The 15,325-nt window shown below is 46.0% G+C and overlaps 1 protein-coding gene across 1 annotated transcript in view; it reads right to left on the reverse strand.

The window, feature by feature from the left end:
- Window positions 1-1,762: 1,762 nt before the first annotated feature.
- Window positions 1,763-15,325, reverse strand: part of ADRA1D (adrenoceptor alpha 1D) — a 51,570-nt gene continuing 38,007 nt past the window's right edge. Inside the window, exon 2 of the mRNA XM_009566856.2 lies at window positions 1,763-6,224. Within this exon, the coding sequence (XP_009565151.1) occupies window positions 5,656-6,224 (569 nt within the window). The 3' untranslated portion in view covers window positions 1,763-5,655. The remainder of the gene's footprint in view (window positions 6,225-15,325) is intronic.

Below are 15,325 nucleotides of genomic sequence, written 5' to 3' on the forward strand. Positions count from 1 at the left end.
TTATCTCAAATCTGAATAAAAATGAAAGAAAGGAAATAAAAATAGTATTAAACTTAGTTGGACAGCTCTCACCTGGATTTTAGGGGTGAACCTTATTTTGCTGGCAATCAAAAGCACGAGCTCATAGATGATTTTTGCCAGCAGTATCAAGGTTCTTTCCAAATTACCTGTCCACTGGTCACCCAGCAGAGCAGGAGGACACCTTTTCTGCAGCTGAAGCTTGTCTACAAGGGCTGTGCCATGGAGAAAGGTTATCAAGGCCTTGAGTGAAGCAAGGGAACCAAAACCCTCCCATGATCAAGATGCCCTGGCAGTCTTCTCTCTCCAAGTGACTCTGCTCCTCTGCCTGGGCAATACCCAACCAGCACATGAAAAGCATAAGGAGTAAGACTTTTGGTGGGCTGGAGGAATTTGGGTATGTGTGGGATGAAGGCCAGAAGGAGGCATTCTGACTGTATCTCAGGCCCCACAATGTTCTCAATGGAATAAACTTGGCGTAAGGAAAGTTGCGAGAAGCAACATATCCAGCCTTGTGGCTCATTCAGTTCTTGTAGCAATGACATGGGTCTTTCTTATCATGCCTTTAGGGAAGTCAACAGCAAAACACCTAACGCTTTACTTCTGTCATCCATGTAGGGCAGCACTCTGGCTTGACAGTCATGCAGAAGGGAAAGAAGTCACTTTACAAAGTGTGAACACCATTAGCCAAGAGCATCCTTTGGTGCAGGCTTGCGGGGGGACACCCCATCCACCCACCTTCCCCAGTATCAGTCTGTGTCAGCCACAGAAGAACATTAGGAAAACAGAAGAAAAGTCATTTGGACTCGATGATCCAAGAGGTCTTCTCCAACCTGGTGATTCTATGACTGTGTTTTCCTGGAATTGGTGAAGTCCATTTGGTGGCTGCTCACATTGCCTCTGCCTGGAGCTGTCCCTGAAGGACAAAGCCTTGGGCCGTTCTTGGTCATTTGCATGGTAAAGAAATAGAGCTCAGTTTCTCCCCTCAGCACATTTCAGACTGCTATACAATGTTGCTCTAGCGTCCTAGAGGTGGGGCAGATGTTTTGTCTTCTTTTACTGTTGTCCTCTTTGAGCTTTCCAGCTCCGAGCCCTTCTCACGTTACCTAGCTCTTGGCCATGGCTGCCCAGTATCTAGAGGTGCCACTAGGTTGTGTTTTGCTAAACGGAGTGCCTGGAGTGGGATGGGAGCATAAGAAATAAAATTTACATTTTACTACAGGTAGTGGTTTTGTCAGTGATGCTGGAATTTTAACTTCAGAACGAAAATGAACATTTCCAGAGAAATTCCCAGTAAGCTGAAATTTCAGTTTTCATTAAAAACCCCTATTCTGATGGAACTTCTTTCACCAGATCTTGTTCCTGACCATCAACTATGCAGTAGCCTTTCCTTCTCCTGCCCTTCTCCAACACCATGGGTCATGGCTGCATGCAGATTCCTCCTGCTTCAGGGAGCATCTTGGAGAACAGAATCATAGAATCATTAAGGTTGGAAAAGATCTCTAAGATCAATGAGTCCAACCATCAGAAGAAATGGCTGATAAGACCTCTTCATTCCTGCATGGCACAAAGCTGGAAGTCCTCTTCTGACTTGTTTTATCATAAATTTTTGCATGTGGAAACAATTATCCTTACAAAATCACAACAAAGTCTGAGGAAAAAACAAAGGTGGATAGTTCACAATTTTTTTCTTGCTCCCTCCCTCATCCCTTACAACCCCTGTTTTAAAAATCAGACACTGCAACAATTTACAGCAACGTTTTAGACAGGTTGGTGCATGTATTTGGTACAAACAAACAAAAATATGTGTATTCTGTTTCATAGAGCTTACATCAGTCTGACAGAACTTGAACCACAAAACAGAAATACTCCGGCTAATAAATACATCTGGGGATGAAAAATAAAAATCTATACATAAAAAATTCCAATGTCTGCTAAAGAAAATGTACACTTATATACACACTGTAAACAATAGTAACGCAACCCAACTGCAGTCCAGCTCAGGCTGACAGGGACCTTCTTTTCTCCTTAAATAGGACTAGTGAGAGCCTACTGACATAAAAGCTGCTGTTCACCATCCTGCACACTCGGTTTGTCGAAGCAGCAAGGTCTGACAAGGATGCAATAGTGACACAAAGCCAACATGATGAGGTGAGAGCTGCTGGATAACCAAGATATGGGTGCTTTGGAAAATGGCCTGCTTGGCAACTTTGGAGAAATGGGACCATACCCTCAACTAGTCACACCTTTATGTGTCCAGAGATGTCAATGAGATCAGACCAAATTTACCTCCTGAAAGTCTGAGCCCATTTTTCCAAACTTGGTAGAGCTTGGAGATCAAAGGAATCAGAGAGAAATGCACAGTCTTAGACACTCAGCTCGTATTTCATACAACATTGTCCTTCCTCTTCTTCCAACAAAAGCAGCCTGGTCTATTCTAAATGAAACTCGACATATAAAGCCTCAGAGTCCAGGGCATTGCCTCTCTTCTGGTGGAAGCTGCTCAATGAAAGGGGGACCCCGGCTTAGGTGAGAAACCAGTATTTTGCCTGAATGCAGCACAGCAAATCCCAAGACTTTCCTACAGCACCTTCTAGGGTATCTCTCAAGGCGTGATCAAATGCAGGCAGAGCTGCAATGGAGGAAAGTAAATGAGCCAGAGCGAGGACATTTCTCTGTGTGTATCAATATGTGTGCTTCAGGAGACTTTATCCTCATTTTCTCTTCCATAGGTCTGTAAAGAATTGGGAGGGACTGGCAGTAAAACCCACAGACTAATCTTTCTTTCCCTTCTGGGCACTTTTAAGGGACTGGAGGCTGTAAAATTTCAAAACTGGAAAAAAAAAAGAAATAAGTGTGTTTAAAAGATCAGGAAGAAGTGTAAGCAACAATGTCTACTCATTCGTGGGAATGAACTACTTGCCAGCAACTGCTGAAAGCCCCTGCAAAGTCTCCATTTATAGGAGAATGTCTGCCACTTTGGAGATGACATTTATATGTGTAAATGCAGCAAAGAGTGTATATGTTTCTGTATGGTCATGAAGCTCCTGTTACTACGTGCTATGGCTCTCTGGCTGCGGAGACACACCAGGTAAATCCTCTCCTGAGCTTTAGAGAGCATTAAATGGCATATGATGTCTTGAGTGGGCTTTCACTTCTGATGACAGATGTATCATAGCTCATCCTACACCGTGCCCCCGAATTGCTGACATTATGCACTTGGATGTGCACGACCTGCAAAGCACTGTCACTGGGTGAGGGGCGAAAAACACAGAACTTGGTGTATTTACTCCCACTGACAGCTGCATGTGAGCACACGCATCCTGAGAGGTGAGTGGAACGTGGGAGGAGTAATGTTCTGACCTTGACTTTCTGGGCATTACTGCTCTTCAGTGACTACCCTCTCCCTGATGCCTTTTCTGCTATGTCCTCAGTGCCAGCAGTGTGGAACCTCAAACCACCCAGGAAAACAGCGGCAGCTGCAGTCCACTGCAAAATAACTTTCTGTGTCACTTCATCAGCACTGTAGGGTCTTGCTACTCTTCAGGGTCAAAGAAACGGGGGAAAAAAACCTCAGATGCATTTCTCCATAGAGGTTCCCATAGGGAATTGGACCTTTGCTTTGGTCATGTTGAGCATCTCAAGCTGGCAGCCTCTGGCTCATATTGCAGATTTTGTCTGCAAATGCCACTTGTGAACATACAGGCAGTAGCGAGTCTGGGTTCAATGTAAATGCAATGCGGCCCATGTGCCTTTGTAGTGTTTGAAAATATTCAGCCAAAATCTGCAGGTCTTTGTGCAGTAATTGGCTCGGTTCAGTCTCTTGCATTGAGTAAAAGGCAGAAGGGTGTTAAAGGTGGTGAGACAGGGCCAGCTCCAGATATCGTGTCTCAGTATGCACTGTACAAAAAAGTAAGAAATAAAGGAAGGCAAACTTTTCCCCTGTTTCAATTTCCTTGAAGGAAAGGTGACAGTCTCTTTGCTACATCTAGAAGCCTTTAATCTCTTTAGATAGCCACCCTTAAGAGAATTAGCTAGACGTGCTGAAAGTCTCCTAATAGGCCCTGGGGATCGTGCTGATGTGGATGAGTTTCCATCCAGGACATATTAGGTATCATATCTCCACCCCTTGACTTCACGTTGCTGTTCTTTACTCACCTGGTGCTGCACCTCAGGTCCAGACTTATGTGTCCATTGCTTATGTGTCTCCTGCCTCTGCCCACCACTTGATCTAATGATATCTCTTTGTGCCTCACTGCTTGCCTGAAATTTGATAAAACCAGTGCCTGAAATACATGGCCGAGCAGAGTTTGAGTGACCATTCTGAGCTGCAAAGCACCGTTTGTGTGAGCCTGGCTGAGGTGGGTCTGTCATGGCTCCACCCTCCTTGTGGTCCCAAGAGGAGGTCATGGTGTCCTCCTGAAGGGAGCTCACACGATGGGGCTGTGAGAGGGGCAACGTCCCTCCTTATTGACATTGCTTTTCCATGCTAGCAGATAGCCACCAAAGGCTTTGATGTATCAGACATACGGGAAGCCACTTGGGAAAAGAGTCATGAGCATGACCACCCTGATTGGGGAGAAGATACATCAACACGAGGGAGCTCCAACTGTGTGTCAGCTCCATTTCAGCTTTGATTCCTTGGGTAGTAGAAACAGATCCCAAACTCAACCATTTCACCTTTCCTGAGCCACAGCACAGGTTTAAAATGGACCTGAGTGAAGCCCCTATGATGCGCCTTTATTCTGGGGTTTTTGAAAGACACAACAAACAAGAGCAAGAAGGGGAGAGAAAAAGGCCAGGGGTGGCCAACACCTAAAGGAGGTGCTTTCCCTTCGTATCACAGAGGGATGTGCTCTACAGTAAGGTGGGTTGAAAGTGTTTTGTTGGTAAGTGAAATAAGGGATGCATCACAAGCTGGACTTTGAGAAGAGTGACCCACACACTCATTGGTGTCAGTGTACACATCTGGACTGCTTCTCTGGCATAAAACCAGTTTATGTGGAAGGGGTAAAGCTGTGGTCACTGCAAACGTGAAGGCTGAGAGCCAGGATCCACCCACCCTGCTTGGGAACACCAATCTGCTCATCCTCCAAAGCAAAGGCCTCAGCAAAGGTCTAGCTCTGTGGACCTACAAGCTCCCAACCCATTATCTAATGGATCAGCTACTTCTTGGCATTGTCCTTTCTGAGTGCTGCTTCTGGATGGAAATATGATCCTATGTACTAAGGCAGGGTTGGGATCTTTTGGGATTTGATCTTTCCATTAGATTTTGTGGTGCTGTTTTTAAGGCAAAGGAGACAACCTGGTTTCCCTTAATTGCACATCTTTTTCCAGAGTACAAAGATAACCACCCACTGGAGGAAACAGCTCTTGTCTTAAGGCCATATCCACCCCCCATGTTCCGCTCCTGTTGCGGCTCATTAAAATGGGATACGTCATTGGCTCTAATGTGAGGAACCCATAATCCCAGAGAAGGGGCTCACCTCCACGTGGAGGATGCTTGTGTAACCTTTGGGCAACCGCATTTTTTACCTGATTGCTACTTCCAGTCTGCCTGACAGACCCACAGATGGTATCCCTTTACGTTTCTGATAGATACCTCTAGAGAAACCATCAACAGCTGTCCCTGTGGCTTCAAATATCTGTTTCTCGCAGTCCACAGCAGTCTTTTAAGTCATAGGTTTGATAGTCAATGGTTTCCGTGAAGTCATGAGGGATTCCGATAGAGACAGATTCCACCTCTGTTTTGTAGGTGGCCGTCAACCCCCCTTTGCTGGAGCCACCTCGGATTTTGTTAGAAAGGCTGTTCATCTTCTCCTTCAGCTGGGTGGATGCTGGTTTCTGGAAAGGAGTGAGCATTTTCCAGCCCTTGAAGCTGAGTGTTCGCCTCTTACTGGCTCTCTCCTGCATGGAGGAGTTAAATATGAATGAGCTGTTCAGGGTGTTAATCCGGGGCCTCAGGTCTGTCTCAGAGTCTTGCACCGAGCTGTTCACAGAGGCCCCTCGCCAGTGGTGGTCATAGACACGCCAGATGGGCCGTCTTCTCCGGTGGCATTGGCACTTCAGCAGCCTTATGAAAGCTCGCTTGAACTCTTTGCTGGAGCAAGGGTAGATGATTGGGTTCACGCAGCTGTTGAAGTATCCCAGCCAAAAGATGACCTTAAAGACCATTTCAGAGGGCTTCAGAGATGGGAAGAAAGAACCTTGGAAGAGATTAAAAGAAATATGGTTAGAGGAAAGGGAAGGGTATGGCAACACAGGGTAGTGGTCAGTCCCGTCTGGAAGAGGTAAGACCTGCAGAAAAGGCTGAATGTGTGATTCTGCTACTGGGTCCTTGTCTAGCAATACTGTTTCCACCAGAGTGAAAATCCAGCCTCTGCAGGATTGCAAGGCATCGACTCTAAAGTGATAATGATGGATAATTCCATGTGTTTGGCAGGAGGTTCCTAGCCCTCACTGCAAAAAGTCTCCTAGCAATGGACCAAGCAGCCTCAAACAGAGCTGGGAGCCATCAAGGCGAGCCCATATAGCTTGGAGGGAGTCTGTTAATTACTGCAGCAGCTACGTGAGCATGAGAGGAGGAAAGGGTGGAGGATTTTTCTCACAACTCTCTCCAGATCACCGCCCAGCTAACCCCTCCTAGTCCAGCACACACTGTGTTTTTAAGGGGATCCACTCCAGAGGGTAGATTGAAAGTTCTGCTGCAGGACCCAACAGCTTGTTTCCCTCACTGTGGTTTCAGCCATCCTGCTCTGAATTGATGTAAAAGGTTTACACTCAAGAGGTATCTTCCACATCCTGGCTGCTTTATGAGATTCTGTAGCAGGGGCTGAGGACATCATTTTGGGCAATAGGCTCACTGGTCCCCATGCCTCCCTGCTCAAGGCAGACAGGCTGCATCCCAATCCCAATCAGACAGAGAAAATGGTTGCTTGACTGGTTTGCATGGATCAGTTCTTGGGGCCTGCCTCTTCCTACATGTTCCACTGCACAGTTCACCACTGTGCAGTAACACAAGGATGTAAAGGGATGGATATAACCTTGTCACCTGCACTGATGGAAAAGCAACACCCTCCCACCTCCTACACTCACATATGTGGGGTCACCAATGTCACACCCTCTGTTCAGTGATGCTAAAGTAGACACTTAAAGAGGGGACAGATAATATAGAATCATATCATAGACTCATAGAATCCTTTGGGTTGGAAGAGACCTTAAAGATCATCTAGTTCCAACTTCCCTGCCATGGGCAGGGACACCTCCCACTGGATGAGGTTGCTCAAAGCCTCATCCAACCTGGCCTTGAACATCTCTCAGGATGGGGCATCCAAGACTTCTCTGGGCAACCTGTGCCAGTGCCTCATCACCCTCACAGTACCAGCTACTTGAAAAAAACATTTTTATCCACCCCAACACCTATTTGTGCTTTCATGCTGGAGGTCCACAGCAGTTTTCTTGATGATAAAGCTTGGGATTCTTTTTGCTGCCAGAAGATGTCAGTGTTGCTCCCACATGGCTCCATCACTTAACATTCCCCACTCAGCTCTGAAATAACTTTCTGACTCAGCCTTAATTTCTTTTAATTTTAGCTCTGGATGACAAATCATACTGCCATGTGACTGAGCGTTAATTTGTATTTTAGTAAATAACATTAGCTCTGGATATCATTATTATTTTCCTTTTGCTCAAAAGCCTCGTGTCAAAACAGCTAAACAGGTGCCAGGAGCCAAAAATTCAGGACTGACACTACATAAAGCCTCCCCAGGCTGTTTGCTGGAGAAAAATCATCATCCGGGAAACCCAGAGCAGTAGTTCCAGCAAAGCTTTCTTACATCTGTCCCTAATAAGTGTAGAAATTGAAGCCAGACTCAGCGTTAGGTATGTGAGCTACTCCATCATGGTGATGCGGGAGAAGAAAGACAGATCTCAGCATTTTCTGTTGATTAGGCAGGGAAAGAACAGATGCAGCCGTGCAGCTTAAATATCTGCTGATGGCCGACCCAAGCTAGGTGTGGGGTTGGAGTATATACTGACTGAAGAAGGCATTGAATAAGGACAGTAAGCAGGGCTGACATCTTTATGCTGGAAAGACTTGGGACCTTCAAGGAAATGAATGGCATTTGGAATTTAATGAGCAGCTGTTAGTGTTGTAGCCTGTGGTTTTGAACAGAGCAATAACACCGGGGTTAGGTTTTGTAGAAGCAATGATCCCATCTTGGTTGGTTTTGATTAAAGGGGTTTATTCTTCCTGGGAAAATGGTGAGCCAGGTGCTAAGCTCCTTGAATCACTACATCCAATTCTAACTACAGCAGAAACACTACCTTGAGTGTTTATAGCCAGGAGCTTTTAATGCACCAGTGGTGCTGGGGGCAATCTCCCTTTGCACTGCATGTAGCATCTCCTCTATTCTCCATCTGACCATGGCTTTGAGCCTTCCCTCTTTCTTGCTTCGCCCCAGTCCACCACACTGGACCTACAGGCATCATCCAATGTTTTGGGCAATGTGGACCAGTGACGGCTTTCCAAGCCTGGGTAGCAATTTTCCAGGGAGGTGATTCTCCCTCTGTACTCAGCACTGGTGAGACCGCACCTTGAGTACTGTGTTCAGTTCTGGACCCCTCACCACAAGAAGGATGTTGAGGCTCTGGAGTGTGTCCAGAGAAGAGCAACGAAGCTGGTGAGGGGCTGGAGAACAAGTCTTATGAGGAGCGGCTGAGAGAGCTGGGGTTGTTTAGCCTGGAGAAGAGAAGGCTGAGGGGAGACCTTATTACTCTCTACAACTACCTGAAAGGAGGTTGTGGAGAGGAGGGAGCTGGGCTCTTCTCCCAGGTGACAGGGGACAGGACAAGAGGGAATGGCCTCAAGCTCCGTCAGGGGAGGTTCAGGTTGGATATCAGAAAAAAATTCTTCACAGTAAGAGTCATTGGGTACTGGAACAGCTGCCCAGGGAGGTGGTCGAGTCGCCTTCCCTGGAGGTGTTTAAGGAACGGGTGGATGAAGTACTTAGGGACATGGTTTAGGGAGTGTTAGGAACGGTTGGACTCGATGATCCAATGGGTCCTTTCCAACCTTGTGATTCTGTGATTCTGTGATTCTGTAATTCCTCTCCTCAACCTCAGGTCTTGACAACAGCGGATGTCTGTTTTCCTGCCCAGACTCCCCCTCTCTCTATCCTGTGTGCGGAGCAGCCTCTAAGCAGAACCCTGTGCTCTCTGCAAGCAGATCAATGGGTTTCAAACCTAAGACGTTGTTCCAGCTTGATCCTGCCATAGCACATTTGGGGCCAAGACAGGTGAAGGACTTCATTAAGCATGTAATCCTGCAATCTTCCTCATTCTGTTGTTGAGGAGAGGTTTTATTCCTCAATTTCCTCACTGGAGAAACGGACTAATTACCACAAACTCTTCCACACAGTGTGCACTGGGTTCTCAGTGGAGCTGCAGCTTTCTGTAGCATTTTTTAACTTTCAGAAAGAGGAAAAGAAAACAAAAAGCTACGGTAACAAAGCAAATAAAAGAAGGGTCTCTTTAGAACCGGGACTCGTAATTACTGCTTGAGCCAGGCTACTTAAGAGATTGGTGGTTGCTTAAAAAGCCTGCTGGCTGTTAAAATAATAACTTGTATCTGGTGCTTAGCAGTTCATTGCACAATGTATTTTCTGTACTACATGCTTTGTCTCTTGCATCCAGATAAAAAATACGAATGGGAAAGGAAAATAAGTTATGAATTCTCTGAATTTCAAGTTTAGCTGTTTTTCATTCACTAGAGCATTGTGTTCATCTGAAGACAAGGGACCCATTGCCATCCTCATTACCATGCAAATGAGCGTGCCCCTTGGAAGAGCCGTGAACTGAGTGCACCCATAGTTTCCTCATTTGATCACACTGAGATGAACAGAACTAGGCAGGGAGTTCCCAGAACAAGTCCTTGGCTGGTAAATTTGTACATGCTGGAGCATTAGACTCTCTTGATAGGCACTGGGAGGCAGCACATAAGGAAGAGCTGTGGAGTCTTGTGCAGGGAATGATTAAAGAATGTAAGAAATTAGCTCTTGCTTTTATACACACAAATATACAACATTTTTAAGAGAGGGAGGGGTTTAGGACTGGGCTTTGTAATATTTACTGTACAGGAGCATAGATGTTGTTAGGATGCATGGATGGTATGGACTAACGGACACTCAAAGAGGTTCTGCATCCAAGGTCCAGAAATAGAGACTGGGACTAAAATATCAATTGTGGCAACACAGAGTCATGCACTAGTACTTTAGCTGAAATCTCAGTGTAAGAGTACTTTTTGACGATCTGGCTGCAAAAGCATCAAAGCCAGAACGGGGCAATATCAAAGAAAGAACAGGGACACCAAATGCTGTAGGACTTGTGTCACAGTATAGGTTTGTGAAACTTGGCTGTGTTCTAGGAGGAGCCATTCCTACTCACTCAAAATCAGCCTCTGGACACCTTTCTTGAGCATCCAGCTCTACCCTTCACAGCAAAGTTTGGTGTAATTTCAAAAGGAGGAGGTGTCGACACCCATCCTGAGGACATCCACCCACAAGGCGGTCTTGGTGTGGTCAGCAGTGAGGTTGTATGCAGTATGTGTGTCATGCTGGAGCATCTGAGACCCCAGAGACCTCTCAGAGAGAATATGACGGAGGCTTGGCTTGTCCTGACTCTGCTTGAATGGGACTGCTGCTTTTGGGGACAGTGTTCCCAGCAGAGAAGTCTCTATCCAACTCAACCAAATCCACACGTGAAACAGAGACAGCCTGGGGAATAGGAACAGACCTCTGAGGTGCCCCTTCTCCACCTTGACTGCCTTTCCAGTGATGCTTGCACTCCTGGTGGATGGAGGAACCTGGTTGTGTTTAGGATGGTCCCATGTAGGGTGTGATGCAGAGCCTCATCCTTCATATTTAAGATAAAATTGGGGGTTGGAACTGGATGATCTTTAAGGTCCCTTCCAACTCAAACTATTCTATGATTCTATGATTCTATGATATTTCCCACTGTCTTGTTGAGAAGACTCTAGTTGGCTTATGGAGATTCTGCTGAGGACTTTGTTCTCTCCTAATAAATAAAAATAATAATAATATTAATTATTATTATTATTATTAATAATAATAATAATAATAATATTAACTACTAGAGGGCTTGAAAATCCTTGTGGAGCTTTATTCCTTTCAGTATTTTGTGAAAGGCCATTCCACATCTTGCAGAGCCAGAATCTCAGTGATAGAACTGGGTCTGAGCAAGAACTGCAAGTCCCACTGTGACCTTAGAAAATTATCTTTAGGATCATGAAGAAATTTAGAAAGCTGCAGGTGAAAGCTGCCCCCACCATGCAAAGGGACTGAATTCAGTCTAAACATGATCTGAAGATTGAATTTCATGTTTTTGGTAGTGCAAAAGTTGAGCCAGTAAGGCATGTGCTCTGAAGTGAAAGCAAAACAGTAATTTATGTGATTTATGTGTTCTTACAGCAAATGAATGTGCGCAGGACATTCGGTATGTGTTTGTATGCTCTGTATGTAGCTATGTATTCTTTTTCCTATGTCATATCTGGGGAAAAAACACCCAGATACAATTCTCTGAAGCTATGGGTATGCTCCCCAATGTTGTGACACCCTACGTTGCGTTTCTACTGGATGCAGTCTCCCTTTCACATATCCAAACACATATCTCATTTTTTTTTAGCTTGTTTGAGTGATCTCACGATCTTTCCTTGTCTCCACTTCTCCACCCTGCCCTCCCCATGACTCACTTGAAGGTGATATCACTGGGTTGTTTGGAGAGTTGCTGGTCCCAGTGTTCAGCGCTCAAAAAAACAAAGCAAAACAAGAAAAAAGACAAATGCAAAATCGAAAATGGACCCAGGCCAACCTAAATTCTGGCCCCAGCACCCAGTATGCAGCCAGAATCCATGAACAGTCTTGCTTTCTGCTGCATTTGGCAGAGGCATCGTTGTTTTAAAAGGTCCCTGTTTTACAGCATGTCCTGAATAGTCCATGGCACAAAAAAGTGCTGCAGACGTGGTAGCAGGTGGCTAAAACAAAGGGCCAAAGTCATGCCCCAATGCTGTCCCATCAGAAATAGGAAATGCGAGGACTGGCAGGATTGTTCACACTGAGAAGGGGCCTCACTCTTTCTTGGTGTGGGTTTTTCGTCATAGAATCATAGAATGGTTTGGGTTGGAAGGGATCTTAATGTCCATCGAGTTCCAACCCATCTGCCAGGGGCAGAGACACCTCCCACTAGATCAGGCTGCTCAAAGCCCCATCCAAGCTGACCTTGAACACTTCCTGGGATGAGGCATCCACAACTTCCCCGGACAACCTGTGTCAGTGCCTCCCCACCCTAACTGTGAAGAATTTCTTCCTAATGTCTACTCTAAATCTTCCTTGTTCCAATTTAAACTCATTTTAGTGGGGAACGGTCCTGGACAAAAATAGCTGATGGAGAGTTGGTCGTTGCGTCAGTGGAATGCCATGGAGAAGGTAAATAAGGAGTGATTATTCACTGCCTTTTCCCACTACAAGTGGCATCACAGGAGATGGAGACTAGCAGGTGGTAGGCTAAAAGCAAAGAAAATGAGATGGTTCATCTCACAGCATATTGCTCAGCTACGGATGTACCTGCAGCAGGAGGCCGTGGATGCTAAAAAATGATGGCCCAAAATCATAGAAAAGAAAAAATCTACCAATGTGCAAATTAGTCTGTTATTGAGTTAGGAAGATCCAGAAATCCATATATAGGACTAGGTCTATGGTGGGGACAAGTGTTCCATCACCTAATCTTCTCCTGAATGTGACCTCAAAGGTCAGGAGGGGTTTGAGGACTCCCTCAGGATGCCTCAGAGCAGCAAGTCAAAGGAATTGCAGTTGGTATGGGAAAAACTCTGATATAGGAACTACTGTAGCTGCCAAAGCTCACTGTGGGCTCTTCTGCCAAAGAAAGAGTCAGTTTCTTCTTTTTCTTTCTGGCCCTCACAAACTAGATTAATTAAATCTAGTCCAAAGCAATCATGAACTGCCACTTTCTGGCCATTACTCAGCCTGCATTCCTCTTTGCCAGCTCCTTTTTGGCCCCCACCCCAATGGACAACCTCCTTGATGTAGCTGCCAAGCTATGGAAGAACAGGCTGGATGTTAGCAAGGAATTCTGCTTATCTGTGGACTGGGAGTCTCAGCTTCTGACCAGTCTTTCCCAGTCTTCTCCTCCATCTGGTACTGACCACTTTCACTGGGCATCTGTTGGTGCATCAGAGTCCTTAGAGGGTTAACTCCTCCTTGCAGCTGGTAGTGTGTCTGCGAGTGATGGAGTAGTTCACTGCCTTCCTTGGACGGATCCAAGAGCTGCTTGGCATAGGCAGAAGGACAGCATGTTCACAGTGACTCCAGCATTTTCCCTGGAGGACAACGGCGTTGGGATATCAAGTGGAATTCCTCAGGCCCATGAGCCTTCCAGCTGACCCCATAAACAATGTCATAGATAAGCGACAGCTTCCGTCACACCAATGAAAGCCCTGACGAGCTGCCTGCCTGCCTCTCTGCACATAGGCATTCCTGTTTGCTCCAACTTTTTGCACCCTGATCCATCTGAGAAGAAAAGCAGGGAGAGGCCACGCCTCTCCTGTCCATTACTGACCTCCTTGGTGATGTCCCAAGGTGATGGCTGAAGATGCCCTCCTGGAGAGCCTCTAGCCATGCCAAAGCCCACAGTGAGGTCTGCATAACTTACATGTGGGTTCCCCATGGGAATGGAGGGCAGCCCATGGTGTGGTAGAGCTCAGGGAAGCATTGCTGGGGATGGCAGAGAGGTTTCAAAGACAGGAGTGACCAGTCTGGGGGGTTCAAGGGCTCTGAAGAACACCAACACTTCCAAGCAGGATTGCAAACTTGAGGACTGAGTGCAGTCTGCCTGTCAGCAAGAGAAGAATAAGGAAACAGAACCTTGTTCTGATGATTTACCGGTCTAATCTGTGTTACGAAACCTATCTCCTAACCCCGAGGTGGTATGGTAGTGATGTCTCCACAGCATTCCTCTGAGTTGCAGCACACCAGTATGACTTAGGCTGAAATTGCCCTTCATTCGCCTCAAAACTCATGTTGGAGATTTTCTCAAAGCAATCACATGAATCTGGACTGCTGATGGGAGTCATTGCCATGAGAATGTTTCTGAGGCATGAAATTTCCTCGGAATTGTTCTTATCTGCTGTGAGTCATCTAACTGAATCCAAGTAGCTGCACAGGTCCCTATGCTCCTCTTACCGTCAGTGGTTTAGTTGGCAGACTCTGTGGAGTGAAGGGAATGATCCATCCTGTCCTAAAGCATGAGCTTGTCCTGGGCAGGTGGATCACACCAGTTCTCAGATATGGATCCAGACTCCTGGCTCACAGGCATCCACATTAGAGGTGTCTAAGTTTATTCCTGATGGATTTTGCCCTTAATGTCATTGGCATCTGGTAGTCTTCTCCTCTCTTTGGAGGAGTTGCCAAAACTTCCCATGCATCAGTTTCTCTCTTGTGCAGGATAGAACTTCCATCATTGGAAGAATTTCATCAGTGAGCTTCCCATAGAGGAGAAGAGTCACACAAGTGAAGAGCCACGTAGTGAAGAGCCACACAAGTACATCTACACTGTTACCTAACAGAAAACTTACAAGTAATTTGAAGTCTTGGATTGTGCACAGTGCTAATTTGCTTACCATGATCCGGTTAGATCTCTCCAGATAAATTTTGTCAGAGAACAGCTCACTCTAGAAATCGTAGTCCTCTAACATTGCCCCAGCAGGTTCTGCACCCTTAATTACCTCCATATGCCCTCATGCCACATCTATTTCAGACTGATGACCCATTTGGGTGGGCTGCCACAAAACATTCCCTGCTCTTCCAGAGATTCACAGCTCCCACAGGAGAGTAAGTATGTCGTAGGACCACTGGAACACTGCCTACAGCCCAAGACGGGCTTTGAGCCAGATGCTTAGTACTTAGGCTGCTCTTCAGCCCTTACTCTGAGGGCTTGTGACCATAAACTGGCTTTTCTTTTGTATCGTCTTTCTCCTTTTTTTAATAACAGTGTAGCTGATCCCTAGTAGTTAGGTTGGTTCCTAAGCGAGTAGTCGTTAAACCTGTGATTTGCTGGATCATGGAATCATAGAATGGTTTGGGTTGGAAGGGACCATAAAAATCATCCAGTTCCAACCCCCTGCCATGAGCAGAGACACCTCCCGCTGGACCATGTTGCTGAAAGCCCCATCCAGCCTGGCCTTGAACACCTCCAAGGAGGAGGCATCAACAACTTC

The sequence above is a fragment of the Cuculus canorus genome, chromosome 4 (assembly GCF_017976375.1).
Source record: "Cuculus canorus isolate bCucCan1 chromosome 4, bCucCan1.pri, whole genome shotgun sequence".
In the NCBI taxonomy this organism is placed as follows: Eukaryota; Metazoa; Chordata; class Aves; order Cuculiformes; family Cuculidae; genus Cuculus; species Cuculus canorus.